This window comes from Limanda limanda, chromosome 7 (genome assembly GCF_963576545.1).
Source record: "Limanda limanda chromosome 7, fLimLim1.1, whole genome shotgun sequence".
NCBI classification, from domain to species: Eukaryota; Metazoa; Chordata; class Actinopteri; order Pleuronectiformes; family Pleuronectidae; genus Limanda; species Limanda limanda.
This window is the reverse complement of record NC_083642.1, coordinates 15141519-15154959: the sequence shown is the minus strand read 5'-3', so window position 1 is coordinate 15154959 and position 13441 is coordinate 15141519. Positions and strand designations below refer to the sequence as shown.

Here is a 13441-nt window from a genome sequence, read left to right as displayed (position 1 = left end):
CTTTCAGATCTGAACAAGTTATAGGTGTTTTAATATAATTACCTCACAAATTATGTTTTAACTTACTGTTTAAAGTTGTCTTACTCAATTTTTCCAAGCTAACAGAGCTTTTACTGAGATCATGTGAATGAGCAGTCTTATTTTTAGAGCATATTATTCAAGTCGATACAAGATGTACAGCTAGATAAAGCCCACTGTACCTGTAGAGGCCAAACACATAAAGTGGGTCATCCTGTTTCCATGTTTGAGTTCCTCGTGGAGCCAGGTGAACACAGCCAGAGGAGGCCAGTCTGCAAGGTACACGGGTTTTGTCTTAAGTGAAACGGTGGATGAGACAGACTGCAGGGTCGCGGAATGGGGAGTCAGTGCTTTTCCAATGACACCAGACAGTTCAAGAAAGTGCCCACACACTGGCACTGGCATTGAATTGCTCCTGTTCAGCCTTGGAGTTTAAATGACCTGCATGTGGTTTCCACTCCCCCCTCCCCCTGCCTGTGCCTCTGTCCCCCTCATGGCCCCTCGTTGTGCTGCTGTGCTCTCTTCTTTACAGATTTCCTTTCACTTTTCTACAGTCTTCCCCCTCTTTTCATTCTGGCAGTGAAAAGCCAGTAGTTTTAATTCGACCTTGTTGCAATCTTTTCCTCTCTGGATAAATCTGAAAAGAGTGGGAAGGCTGTTTGTTTTGTTCCTAGAGTTGTCATGTATGTAATCTGTCAGTTTTGTGCAAAATGTATTACTACCTATTCTTCAATTGACTTATCAATTTGATCCATACAAATGATCACCTGCAGAAGTATATCCCACAGTTAGATTTAGATGTAGATATATTATTACATAGATAATTAATTTAATGAGAATGTAAGATACTATATTTATGTATAGTTTATGTAAAAGAAAGATAGTATTGCCACTACATTAAAAATGTCATATTATCCAGTAATAGTTCCCGAAAAGGGATTAGCATGTTAGCATAGTAGCAGTATATTAAAGATAATTCCTAGTTGACACGTCAGAGATTAATTCATAACTAGGGCTTCAGCAGCTCCTGCATCACCTGCCTTGTGTGTGTACGTGTATGTGTGAACGCCTCCAGGACTGAAGACCATCGTCGGCGCCCTCATCCAGTCTGTGAAGAAGCTCTCGGATGTGATGATCCTGACCGTCTTCTGCCTGAGCGTCTTCGCCCTCATCGGCCTGCAGCTCTTCATGGGCAACTTGCGGCACAAGTGTGTGGTCTGGCCGATCAACATCACCGAGAACTACATGTACGGCAGCAGCAAGGGCTTTGACTGGAAAGAGTACATCATGAACGACAGTAAGTGGAGGCAGGGCTTTGCCAACGGGGAGCTGGCATCAGTCGAGGAGCACGAGTCAGCCCATATGCTGGAGGGAGAAAACAATATGTCGCTTTGGCCCCGGACAGACAAATAGAATGGTTTTGAAATGTGCTAAACTGAAGACGCTTTAGCAAAGTAGAATCGGAAAATTGGACTGAATGGATTTTCAGACCATTGCAGGATAACAAGTGTTGCTGCGACAGAATGTGATATGACTCATTATGGCTCTGTGTTATTTTTCTGCAGCCAACTTCTACTTCATCCCTGGCCAGTTAGACGCTCTTCTCTGTGGGAACAGCTCTGACTCGGGGTGAGTTGCCTCCTCTGAACGCTGCTGATCCAAGACCTGCTGGAGTTGTTCTATCTGCCTGTAGTCAGATTACATTAGAAGTAAATATCGCTTCTCTCTTCTCTCTCTCTCTCTCTCTATCTCTCTCCCTCCACCCCAACTCACAGCCGCTGCCCGGAGGGCTTCACATGCATGAAAGCTGGGAGGAATCCGAACTATGGCTACACCAGCTTTGACAGCTTCGGCTGGGCCTTCCTGGCTCTCTTCCGACTCATGACACAGGACTTCTGGGAAAACCTCTACATGCTGGTGAGGATGATCTGTCAACAAGTTAGCATTTTTTCACAGGATGCCTATCGCCTAACGTCACATATCAGTCCTCAATTATTACTGCATACAGATAGTTGATTAATCACAGCAGATAGTTTATTTCCCAAAGATGTTAAAGGGACAGTTCACCGAAAAATGAAACACCACTCATTATCTACTCACCACTATGCCAGTGGAGGGGTGGTCAAATGTTTGAGTCCACAAAACACCTTTGGAGTTTCAGGGGTAAACAGCGTTGCAGCCAAATCCAATACAATTGAAGTATATCGTGACCGCTTCTTCAGACGTAAAAAAAATACAGAATAAACATACCGTGCCTCCATACTGCTCCTGGGCGTCATCCAAGTGTCCACAAGCCCCACTAACCCAGTGAAAAATATCACTGGGTTATTTTTTATCTATAATGAGCAAACTCTAGTATTTTATGACTTTTTAAATACATTGTTTAGATTATTAAATTAAAAGTTTAATTGATTATGAAAATAATAATTTGCTGAAGCTACACTACATAGTGAAAAATTATGTGGACCTTAAATTGTTAAATTAAATGAATGTTTCATTGGTTTATTCCGACTGAGAGGTTGAGATAAAAAAAATACAAAATAAAGTAAAATCTTTGTCTGTAGATTTATGCTAGAATTCCTGTTTGTTCAGAATGACCTATCTCCTGCTCCTCCACTGATTGACACAGTTGATAAACATACTTTAACTCCACCTCTCACACAAACGGAGGTTAATTCTGCCTCTGTTCTCTAGCCCCCCTTGACTTTCATTATCCGCACATACTGTGGCCGCTGCCGTCCAGTGCGTGAGCCTGCTCCTACAGAAACTCCTCTGAAATGGTTGAGACACTCCTGCCTCCACATATGGAGGCCGAGTGGAAAGAAGAAAGTATGAAATATTAACAGCTCAGGATTACAGAACGGCCAATGAGGGAGATGAGACCTGATGGGACCACCTCGACTCATACTGCTATTTATGGTCCCATCTTAGAAATGCAGCTTCCAGCTACAGAACGACAGGCTCTCACTGTCTTTGTGTGTTAAATCATTAGAGACATGATTGTGAAGTTGTGTTTAGGTTTTCATGTTCAGAAATGTGTGTGGTATGGGCGTGTCTATAGGCTCCTGTTGTCCATACAGTGATTATTTTTACCAGCCTACAAACGTCATGCAAAATGTGTGAGGGAATTTATTTTCTTAATCCAAGGAAGTCTTTTCTTTTTTTGCTCTGCTCCCAGAAGCCACTGGTTTACCTTGCGAAGAGGGGAACTGATGATTTGGAAAAATTTTATTTAAATTTAGTGTGTATTTTGTGATGCTAAAAACCTCTTAGTTGCCTCAGTGAATCAAAACTGTAGTAAACCTGCATACCTGCTGTGTTTTTACATCAAGAGAGCGAGTTTTCTTCAAGTATGTTCTCATTTCTTCCGCTGGGCCTCTGAAATATCAGGTTCCTCCATTATTCTCTACACTGGGGAAAACACCCATTTTTTGGCTGTGCACTGGCTGGTATAGTGTGCATATGAAAGTAGGTCAAAATGCATAACTCCTGGCTCTCCCTGATGAACAGCTCAACCTTGGGCTCATGCTGAGAATGTTGATGAGCGCAGGGAAGGAAACAGGGAAATAAGCATTCCACTGTAGCGTTGCTTGTGTTCCCTCGCTGAATCTATTGTCTAGAGGAAGCAACATTTATGCTGAGTTCATTTCTGATGCCAAGACAAATGCCCCATCAGGCCATTTTGTCCTCCTATCCCCAGCCCAGTTAAACTGTTCTACATTTCTGCATATTTCTGATGAGTCATTGTGAGTGTGACACAGGCTTTTGGGTCACGTATCAGAAATCATTGGCGTCTCTGCTCTTCTCTTTCTCCTCCTTGGCTGCACTGCCTCTGAACAGACTCTGAGGGCGGCAGGGAAGACCTACATGATCTTCTTTGTCCTGGTGATCTTTGTGGGATCTTTCTACTTGGTGAATCTCATCCTGGCTGTGGTGGCCATGGCTTATGAGGAGCAGAACCAGGCCACCATGGAGGAGGCCATTCGTAAGGATGAGGAATTCAAGGCCATGCTGGAACAGCTCAAGAGACAGCAGGAGGACGCCCAGGTCAGTCCTCTGCAGGGTTGAGGCTGCAATGATGCCTGAGCCATGTGATATCATTGCTCTCAATCTATCCATGTGTTTTCTCTTTGCAGACTGCTGCCATGGCAACCTCTGCAGGCACAGTGTCAGAGGATGCGGTAGAGGATGACGGAGGGGGGCATCTCTCGTGCAGCTCCTCCGAGATGTCGAAACTCAGCTCCAAGAGCGCCAAAGAGCGTCGCAACCGTAAGAAGAAATGGCGGCAGAAAGAGCAGGACAAGGAGAAATGCGACAGCGAGAAGTTTGTCAAGTCCGAGTCAGATGACGGCAGCAAGAGGAGCCGCTTCCGTTTCCCTGATAACCGGCTGGGTCGAAAGTCTTCCATTATGAACCAGGTAAGGCAAACTTCTCTCTTTTTTTAAATTTTCATTACAAAATTGTCATCCAGATTTTTTGAATCTGCACCAAATCTCAGACACTCATAGATATCATTCTCCTAAACCTATCCCACCATATTAAAGAAAGTGAAAATGGATCCAACACCAGATCCGTATCTGCACCACATTTTATGGGGGTTCTCTTTTGGTCATATACCCCCCCCTCCACAAAATTCCAGGGAAATCAAATCTGTTGTTTTTGCGTAATCCTGCTCACAAACAAATAAACAAACCAAGCAACAAACAAATGGACTGCGGCAAAAAACAAAACCTCATTGGTTGAGGTTTTTGTATTTTCCTCCATAGTCGGGGGCAAAAATCTTGCATGCAAAAATATCAGAACCAGACCTGTGAGCTATATGCATGTCTAGACATCACTCAGTGATAATTATTTATGTAAAATAGAAACAAGAGCAAACCAATCTATAACTACAGAGCCTCAGAATTAGACATACAGTTCTTCTTATCTCTATGAATAGAATGTAGAAGTCAGTGAATGATGCGACTACACAGATATATCTCAGATAGAGAGTGCAGCTGCTGTACAATGTGGTGTTGCCTGAGCTCACGTACGAGGGAGCATATAGTGGCCAGAGATTTAGCAGCACATGTCCAGGTCCTGAATTATTCACACTGATTACATGAATGTTTCAGAGGAAGCAATGCTGCTGCTTTGTTTAGGCCTCACCAGCACCTACAGTACACTGGCTCTTCTATATTTGCGTGTATGTTTTGTATTCACCAAACAAGTTAACAAAGGCATCCGGGCCTCATGCAACACAAGTGGGAAAACCACAGTACATAAATCATCATCTGCACAGGCTGATGTCATAAAATGTGATTTCAGTTGCATGGGCCTGTGGGCGGATATAATAATAATATTCGGATCAATACGAGCGGCAGCACAGATTGATGTCATGACTCATGTTTGTGTCTATGTAGTTGCAGCTGCCTGTATCCCTGTTCTGTGTGTGTGTGTGTGTGTGTGTGTGTGTGTGTGTGTGTGTGTGTGTGTATGTGTGTGTGTGTGACCTTGAGAGTGCAGGATATCGCTGACCTAATTATGTATTTCTGTCATGTTTGTTAAGACACGTGATTGCTCCGGCAAATATTCCTCCCCGGGGGAAAATGTCCTGCTTGCATTAATTTTCCCACAGATGTTGCCTTTCATGGTGACCCCCAGAACTGATGACAAACAATATAAAAAGGATGGTGCAATCAAATGTAATTCACGTAACACATTGGGCTGCATAAATGTCTCTTCTCCTCCACTCCTCTTCCTCCTCATCTCCAGTCCCTACTCAGCATACCCGGCTCGCCTTTCCTGTCCCGCCACAACAGTAAGAGCAGCATCTTCAGTTTCAAGGGCCGCAACAAGGACGGGGGTTCAGAGAACGAGTTCGCCGACGATGAGCACAGCACGGTGGAGGAGTGCGAGGATCGCCGGGGCTCCCTGTTCAGCCCGTACCGGCGGAACAGCTACAGCGGCTTCCACGGCAAGAGGAACAGCACGGTGGATTGCAATGGCGTGGTGTCGCTCATCGGCCCTGGGCCCGGTGGACGCCTTCTGCCTGAGGTGAAAATAGATAAGGCAGCTACTGACGACAGTGTAAGGAAGTCTATGAGTAGACCTATCTAGGCATGGCCCCCCCTCTCGTCCGTTTCCTTTTCTTTCCGGCTCTCTCTCCTCTACTCTGTCATCTTTGCAAGTCCGTATGTATCTCTTGGCTAAGCGCTCGCGCCCTCCCCCTCCCCCAGTCCCTGCAGTGTATGCTGCCCTCCAACAGTAGACAAAGGATGGAGAAATAATTACATTTTGCAGTGATTATACTTTAGCCTACCCTTGCATTTCATAGGTTAGTGGAACTGGGTCTATCAGTGACTTCCAGGCAATTTTGTTGTTTGATTTCGAACAGTGAATGTCAATGTTTTGAATATGTTCACATCAAATTGCACATTCTTCAAAAACACACAATCCTATTAGGCTTCCCCGTTTGATTTGGACACCTACATCAAACCCCTGTTTAAGATTTAAATCACAACTTTATGCGTGGGATGACATCAAGTTCCTGTTTCACACAGTCAAGTAATGAAAGATCTTTTTTGTCAGCAAACAGCATATAATGATGAGTTAACGTGCTCCAGTGTGTTGATGTGTTCCTCCTCCAGGAATCCAGCTCCTCTGCTCGCCTGTGTGGGTAGATCTACAGTAGGAGGCGGATGAAGCAGAGGGGACCAGCACTGTAGAGCCACAGACATTTTATCTGCTTCCCTATTACACAGATAATATCCCAGAGCAGATACACAAGCAAAACACACCATCCTATCAGGCACTGATAATAATCATCATAATATAATTTAAGAAATAAAGGAGGGCTGCTGTCCTTGTCTGTCTTTTCCTCTTTTCCAAACTCTCCCTGGTCACCATTAGTGAATTAGTCGTGTCTCCTTCTAGTTAGCATGGTAGATTCTAACCCTAGTTTACAAAAAGCATGACATAGGCGAGTAGAACAATGGCTATGATGTTTGTTATTTCCTCTCCTTCTCTTTGACTTGGAGCATGCTCGTGCATGACAACTGGATGGCTCTGAACTATCTGCCTCCATTATGATCTCTTTACAATGCTCTTGACTTGATGGTTGCAATATAAGTTGTGTGGTTTCAAAGTAGGAAGATACAGTAGCATCACTTTGCAAGTGACAGATTCAGATGGCCAGATTGGGGAGACATTTTGTAAAATAACCTAATGATTATATTGCAATGGCAGCAAAGCCTCCATTATTGCATGACAGGTCTGAAAATGCATTCATGCAGAAGCAGTTCTCCTTGCACAGTTTCTCACAATCCATTTATTATTTAATCGGGATGAGCTAATTACGTTCTAACACAATTAGGTCAAGTTGCCCTAGACCACTGCTCCCACTTTGGCTGAGACCTGCATGCATTTACAGCATACACACACATCTCTCTTGAAACCAGCATTGAGATAGAAAAGGATAAAACATTTTTCCACGACCCCCCCCCCCCAAAAAATCTGACCACTTTTTCCTGCCAATGCTGTTGTGCACTTCCCTCCGCCGGCCACCGGTGGTGAATCGGGATGGTGTTCATGTCCTCTCCATGGGTGCTTGATTCTTCCTCTCCCCCTGACAGCCGACTACTGAGGTTGAGGTGAAGAAGAAGCTGTCGGGCTCCCTGATGGTGTCTGTGGACCAGCTCAATACCTCCTTTGGGCGGAAAGAGCGGGCCAACAGTGTCATGAGCGTCATTACCAACACACTAGTGGAGGGTACTGCCACTTTAACCCAGCTATTTAACCTGCTCTCTCATTATTCTTTAACTAGGGCTGCTCTCATTGAATGATTAGTTTTGACATGAATTTCCTGCTTATCTGCTTTGCATATCGAATAGTACCAGATACATACAATGCATACAATTTTTTTCTATCATTTGATACCATTGCATGCTGTATGCTTAAGCACGCCAGTATGTTTGGATTTGATGTGTGGTCCGCGCTATGTCTTCAGAACTGGAGGAGTCTCAGCGCAAGTGTCCGCCATGCTGGTATAAGTTTTCTAACACATTCCTGATCTGGGAGTGCTCCCCCAATTGGATTAAGATCAAGGAGATTGTGAACCTGATTGTCATGGACCCCTTCGTGGATTTAGCCATCACCATCTGCATCGTCCTGAACACCCTCTTCATGGCGATGGAGCACTACCCCATGACCCCCGACTTTGAGCACATGCTGTCCGTGGGCAATCTGGTGAGTGGCAATCTTTTTGTTCTTTTATTTTTAATCGGAATCAGTCGTAAAGTATTTCCTCTGCTTCTCCTCAGCAGCTCTTAGAGAGTCGTTATTTTTGGGTCCGTGATTGCCGTGTTTTTCATTGCCGATTAAGAGTTGAAAGGGAGAAAAAAAAAGCCCTCCCAAAGCCCCCCTGCTGCTTTCCTGAATCCATTTGTTTCTCGATTCTTCACATACACATGTTCCCTTTCTTCTCCTTAAATCTGTCTTTTTCCATCTCCACTCTGGCGAAGTGGAGCTGATGTTTGCTTCAGTGAAACCGGCCATTAATACTTCATGGAGGCTGATCGATGAGCTGCTTTAAAATGGTGCCTGAATCGTGGCTCGGATAACTCAACCTGCCTGTTTTCACTTAAAGCTTTTTAGGGAAACTGAGTAAATCCGAGTCCGGGCAAACGATGACTTTTGTTTTATTTTTCAGTGTCACAGATGTTGAAATATGTTGCGTCAGCGTCCCAAAACAAGATGCTACCGATGAAACAGCCACCCACTCTGTGTGTGTGTGTGTGTGTGCGTGTGTGTGTGTATCTGTGTGTGTGTGTGTGTGTGTGTGTGTGTTTGCATATTCTAGGTATTGCGATTGTTGTGGGGACCTACAACTGTTAACTTATTATAGCTACTTATATTTCTTTTAGGGAAAAAAGCAATGATGCAGATCATTACATTTTGAGGTGAAGACATGTTTTAAGGTTATGGTTAGAGTATGAGTAAGTCTTTACAAAATCAATGTAAGCTGATGCAATGTCTCCTGAAGACATGGAGTCACGTGTGAGTATGTGCAAGTGTCTATATTTACATTTAGAGGGACAGAAATGTGTTATTTACTAGTCCTGCTCTAGGATCACTTATCAGAAATTGCCAATGGGGGCTCGGGTGTATATTCTTCTATGTCACCTTGATGCAATATGAGTAATCATCTTCTTAGAGATGCACACACACACACACACACACACACACACACACACACACACACACACACACACACACACACACACACACACACACACACACACACAAAAACACACATAAAAACACACACAGGATGTTATACATTTATATTAATTAACATTTGGGATATTTTATACAGTGATGGATTTACATATTTAAATATGTAAATCTTCATCATTATTTTGTGGACATATATTATGTATAAATCAGTTAAAGATCAGAGAAAAAAAATCTCAAACGGGACCTTTTACTCACGTTCAAATCTGTTCTCTTTCCTCCTTGCCAGGTTTTCACAGGGATCTTTGCAGGAGAGATGCTTTTCAAGCTGGTTGCTATGGATCCATATTACTACTTCCAGGAAGCCTGGAACTGTTTTGACGGATTCATTGTGACGCTGAGTTTAGTGGAGCTGGCTCTGGCTGATGTCGAAGGCCTGTCTGTGCTGCGGTCATTCCGATTGGTACATTTTTTTCACTCTTGCACTTCCCTCAGATAGTTCTATAGTTGACATCTTAACTTATGAGGTTTGTATCTTAATCATATCCTTTTTATTCTTTCCACCCGCTCAACTTCAGCTGAGAGTGTTTAAGCTGGCCAAGTCATGGCCAACCCTCAACATGCTGATCAAGATCATTGGTAACTCGGTGGGAGCCCTGGGGAACTTGACTCTGGTGCTGGCCATTATCGTCTTCATCTTTGCTGTGGTGGGCATGCAGCTGTTTGGGAAGAGCTACAAAGACTGTGTGTGCAAGATAGCCAAGGAATGTGAGCTGCCCCGCTGGCACATGAACGACTTCTTCCACTCCTTCCTGATCGTCTTCCGGGTGCTGTGCGGAGAGTGGATAGAGACCATGTGGGACTGCATGGAAGTGGCGGGCCAGGGCATGTGCCTCCTCGTCTTCATGATGGTCATGGTGATCGGCAACCTGGTGGTAAGTGTCCACTTTGGGCTGACTGTTGGCTCCCCAGCTACCTTTAAATAATTCTATCGTGGTCAAAGACCTTCACAATATTAGGTTACCGATTTCTTATTCTTTGTCCGAAGGTGTTGAACTTGTTCCTTGCCTTGTTGCTGAGCTCGTTCAGCGCCGACAACTTGGCTGCGACAGATGATGATGGCGAGCCCAACAACCTGCAGATTTCAGTTAAGCGCATAAAGGTAGGGATCGCATGGATAAAAGTGAAGGTGCGGATACTGATGGCCACCCTGCTAAAGAAACCCCCGATGGAGGATGAGCAGAAGCCTTTGGACGACATGTACGACAAGAAGCTGAACTGCATCGCTAATCACACTGGGGTGGACATCAACCGCGACCTGGACTACGCCAAGAACGGCAACGGCACCACTAGCGGTATAGGCAGCAGCGTGGGGAAGTACATGATCGACGAGGACCACATGTCTTTCATCCACAACCCGAATCTGACCGTCTGCGTGCCCATAGCTGTGGGAGAGTCCGACTTTGAGAACCTCAACACGGAGGACTTCAGTAGCGAGTCGGAATGTGAGAACAGCAAAGAGGTCAGTCAGATGTGTATTATCCACTTCCAGCTTTTAACAGTAAATCAGTGCTTTCCAAGCACTTACAAAATAAGTTTTAACCTTTTCCTCCAAGATGACACGTGTTATTGTTATAAACTTCAACTATGTGCAATTTCCTCTCTCAGGACAATAAAACTATGGGCGTGGCTGCTACTCTGGACTGCTCAGGCCCCATTGTAACTCCATTACTTTATAGAGTCTTCTTTAGAGTGGCTGGAGCATGGATGAAATGGATATCAGCTGATGTATCTCTCTTGACAAATTGCATTTAGAAAACTTTCAGAGCAGACCATCTGCCATCTGATATTTCATTTCAATGTTAATGAGGATGATATGTGATGTTCAGGGTTGTTATGGTGCCCATTTCAAGAGATCAAATACTTCATGAAGTTTTTTTTAAGACTGAGGAAACGCAAATTGGAGATAATGTGATATTTACATTTCCTAAAAGGTCCAGAAGGCTCCATGAGTAATTCTTAGCTTTGCAATGAAACCAGAAATGTTTCTGAATCCCTAAAACTTTTCTCCATGTTTCTGTTTGTGTGTGTGTGTGTATGTGTATATATGTATATCTGCATCTCTGCAGCTGGATGAAACCAGCTCGTCAGAGGGCAGCACCATCGACATCAAGCCAGATGTGGTGGAGGAGGTGATAGTGGAGGCGGTGGAGGAATACTTGGAACCAGAGGCCTGCTGGACAGAGGGTGAGACCACTGCTCCTGTAACACCCATTTCCTCTACTCATAAATACAGAGATTCTCCACGGGAGTGACAGAGTGGCAGGGCAATGGACAGTGACAGAGAGGGAGAGAGCGATAAAGAGAAAGACCTTTGCCACAGATGCAGCTGAATGCTGCCAAATAAATGTCAGGGTTGCCAGTAGAGTCCGGTTTAGTCAAAAACTGGAGCTAAGGTCACATTGTTGTTGCTTATCTTCTCTAAATTAAACTCTTCTGCATAAACTCATCAGCTGATGCCTGAGTTCTCCTTTCACCAGCTTCCAGAAAACTTCCATCACACATTGTTAACCTATAAACCTACTTTTTGGTCGGTCCCAGATTTTTATATTCTTTAATCTGGGAAACTTTCGTCCTTGATGAGATCAGTGGCCAGTTTTTGAGTCCTATTATACCATCATACAGGGTGATTTCAATAATCAGGACAGCCTGAATTATTGCGTCAGTATGCCCCTGGATTATTTATTTTATAATAATGTGTTTTTAATTTAAAGAATTTGAAATTGTTCAGGGACGTTTTTCAGTTTGAAGCTGCTTTATGAACTAGAAAGCATTCAGTAGAGTGCCTACCTCCCTCATTGCCCACTATTTTTCCCTAATAAACCTAAATATACATTTACTGCCTCTTGATTTTAATTGGATCTGCACCTAATGGCAAACCCTCATAAATGTCAGTCCCCTAAACAAGTTTTTCATAAAGATGCATCAATTATTCTCAGAGAAATTGGAAATAATCATACCTCATCACATAATGTTAATTGAAGTGAGCATACACTTGAGCACAGGAATGGAATCTACATCTTAATATAACTCATCATAATGAATGTCGTCTCTTCTCCTGTGTGTCTGCAGGTTGCATCGCAAAGTATAAGTGCTGTGATGTTCCGATCAATGTGGGCTGGGGGAAGCCCTGGTGGTTCCTGAGAAAAACCTGCTTCCTGATTGTGGAACACAACTGGTTTGAGAGCCTCATCATCTTCATGATCCTCCTCAGCAGTGGCGCCCTGGTAAGCATCCTCTGAAGCATACGATTCATGGAGCCGATAGAATCCAAACTGGATAAAGACCGAACAAAGCCGATTGGTTGAAAAGAAACAGAGCCGAGTGAGTGGTTGAGGTAGTGGAGGAGCTGTTCAGTGGGTGGTGCAGTCAGTTTGGTTGTTCAGACTCCGAGCTGCTCTTTTGGGGGGAAGGCGTCAGTGATTAATGGACCGCGCCATTTATCTAACAAGGGATCTGTTTCACGAGATTGAGTGAGGCCTTGTTTTTTAGCCCTGTCAAATAGGAGCAGAGGCTGCTGCACATCCACATTCACTCTGGACTCATTTCACACAGAAAAGATATGTCTTTCTTGTAAGTCATCATTTGTGATCAGCCCTGAGTGAGCCGCGGCACCGTCCACAGTTTCATTAGCAGAATTATAAATCATCAGGTGTAATATTTCTTTTTGCTGCCGTCCCCGCGGCTGACAGCAGTTGTTCCTGTTCCTCCGCAGGCCTTTGAGGACGTGTACATCGAGCAGAGGAAGACCATTCGAGTCATTCTGGAGTACGCCGACAGGGTTTTCACCTACATCTTCATCCTGGAGATGTTGCTGAAGTGGGTCGCCTACGGTTTTGTCAAGTACTTCACCAACGCCTGGTGCTGGCTGGACTTCTTCATTGTGGATGTAAGTCAGGTTCCTGCTTCCTCAATGTATTAGAGTGGCGTAGACTGTAGAGCAGAAGAGCGGCCACTTGGTCCTATACCACACCCTGGTAAAAATATATTTATATATATTCATTCAGTCAATTTAACAGCGATGCTAATGCTAATTTCAAGATATGCAAATACAGGCTCTGATTTTGCTAAAAACTGCATGTATCTGTTGCCCTACTGTTGTGTGTAGGGTGTGGTTAGGGTATAAACTGAATACCTGCTTCATGGCGTG

The 13441-nt window shown here is 44.1% G+C and overlaps 1 protein-coding gene across 12 annotated transcripts in view; it reads left to right on the top strand.

Moving 5' to 3' along the window:
* The window catches only part of scn8aa (sodium channel, voltage gated, type VIII, alpha subunit a), a 37470-nt gene that overhangs the window by 11142 nt on the left and 12887 nt on the right, over window positions 1-13441 (top strand). For 3 of the 12 annotated variants that reach the window (XM_061074205.1, XM_061074195.1, XM_061074197.1), the window contains exons 6-19: window positions 1094-1315; window positions 1584-1647; window positions 1794-1935; window positions 3859-4065; window positions 4155-4436; window positions 5773-6054; window positions 7632-7767; window positions 8006-8244; window positions 9521-9694; window positions 9810-10166; window positions 10280-10753; window positions 11361-11478; window positions 12364-12518; window positions 13007-13180. In XM_061074205.1, the coding sequence (XP_060930188.1) occupies window positions 1094-1315; window positions 1584-1647; window positions 1794-1935; window positions 3859-4065; window positions 4155-4436; window positions 5773-6054; window positions 7632-7767; window positions 8006-8244; window positions 9521-9694; window positions 9810-10166; window positions 10280-10753; window positions 11361-11478; window positions 12364-12518; window positions 13007-13180 (3026 nt within the window). Of the gene's footprint in view, window positions 1-1093; window positions 1316-1583; window positions 1648-1793; window positions 1936-3858; window positions 4082-4154; window positions 4437-5772; window positions 6088-7627; window positions 7768-8005; window positions 8245-9520; window positions 9695-9809; window positions 10167-10279; window positions 10754-11360; window positions 11479-12363; window positions 12519-13006; window positions 13181-13441 lie in introns of all 12 variants that reach the window. The other 9 variants (XM_061074202.1, XM_061074203.1, XM_061074193.1 and 6 more) reach the window with 6 other exon arrangements.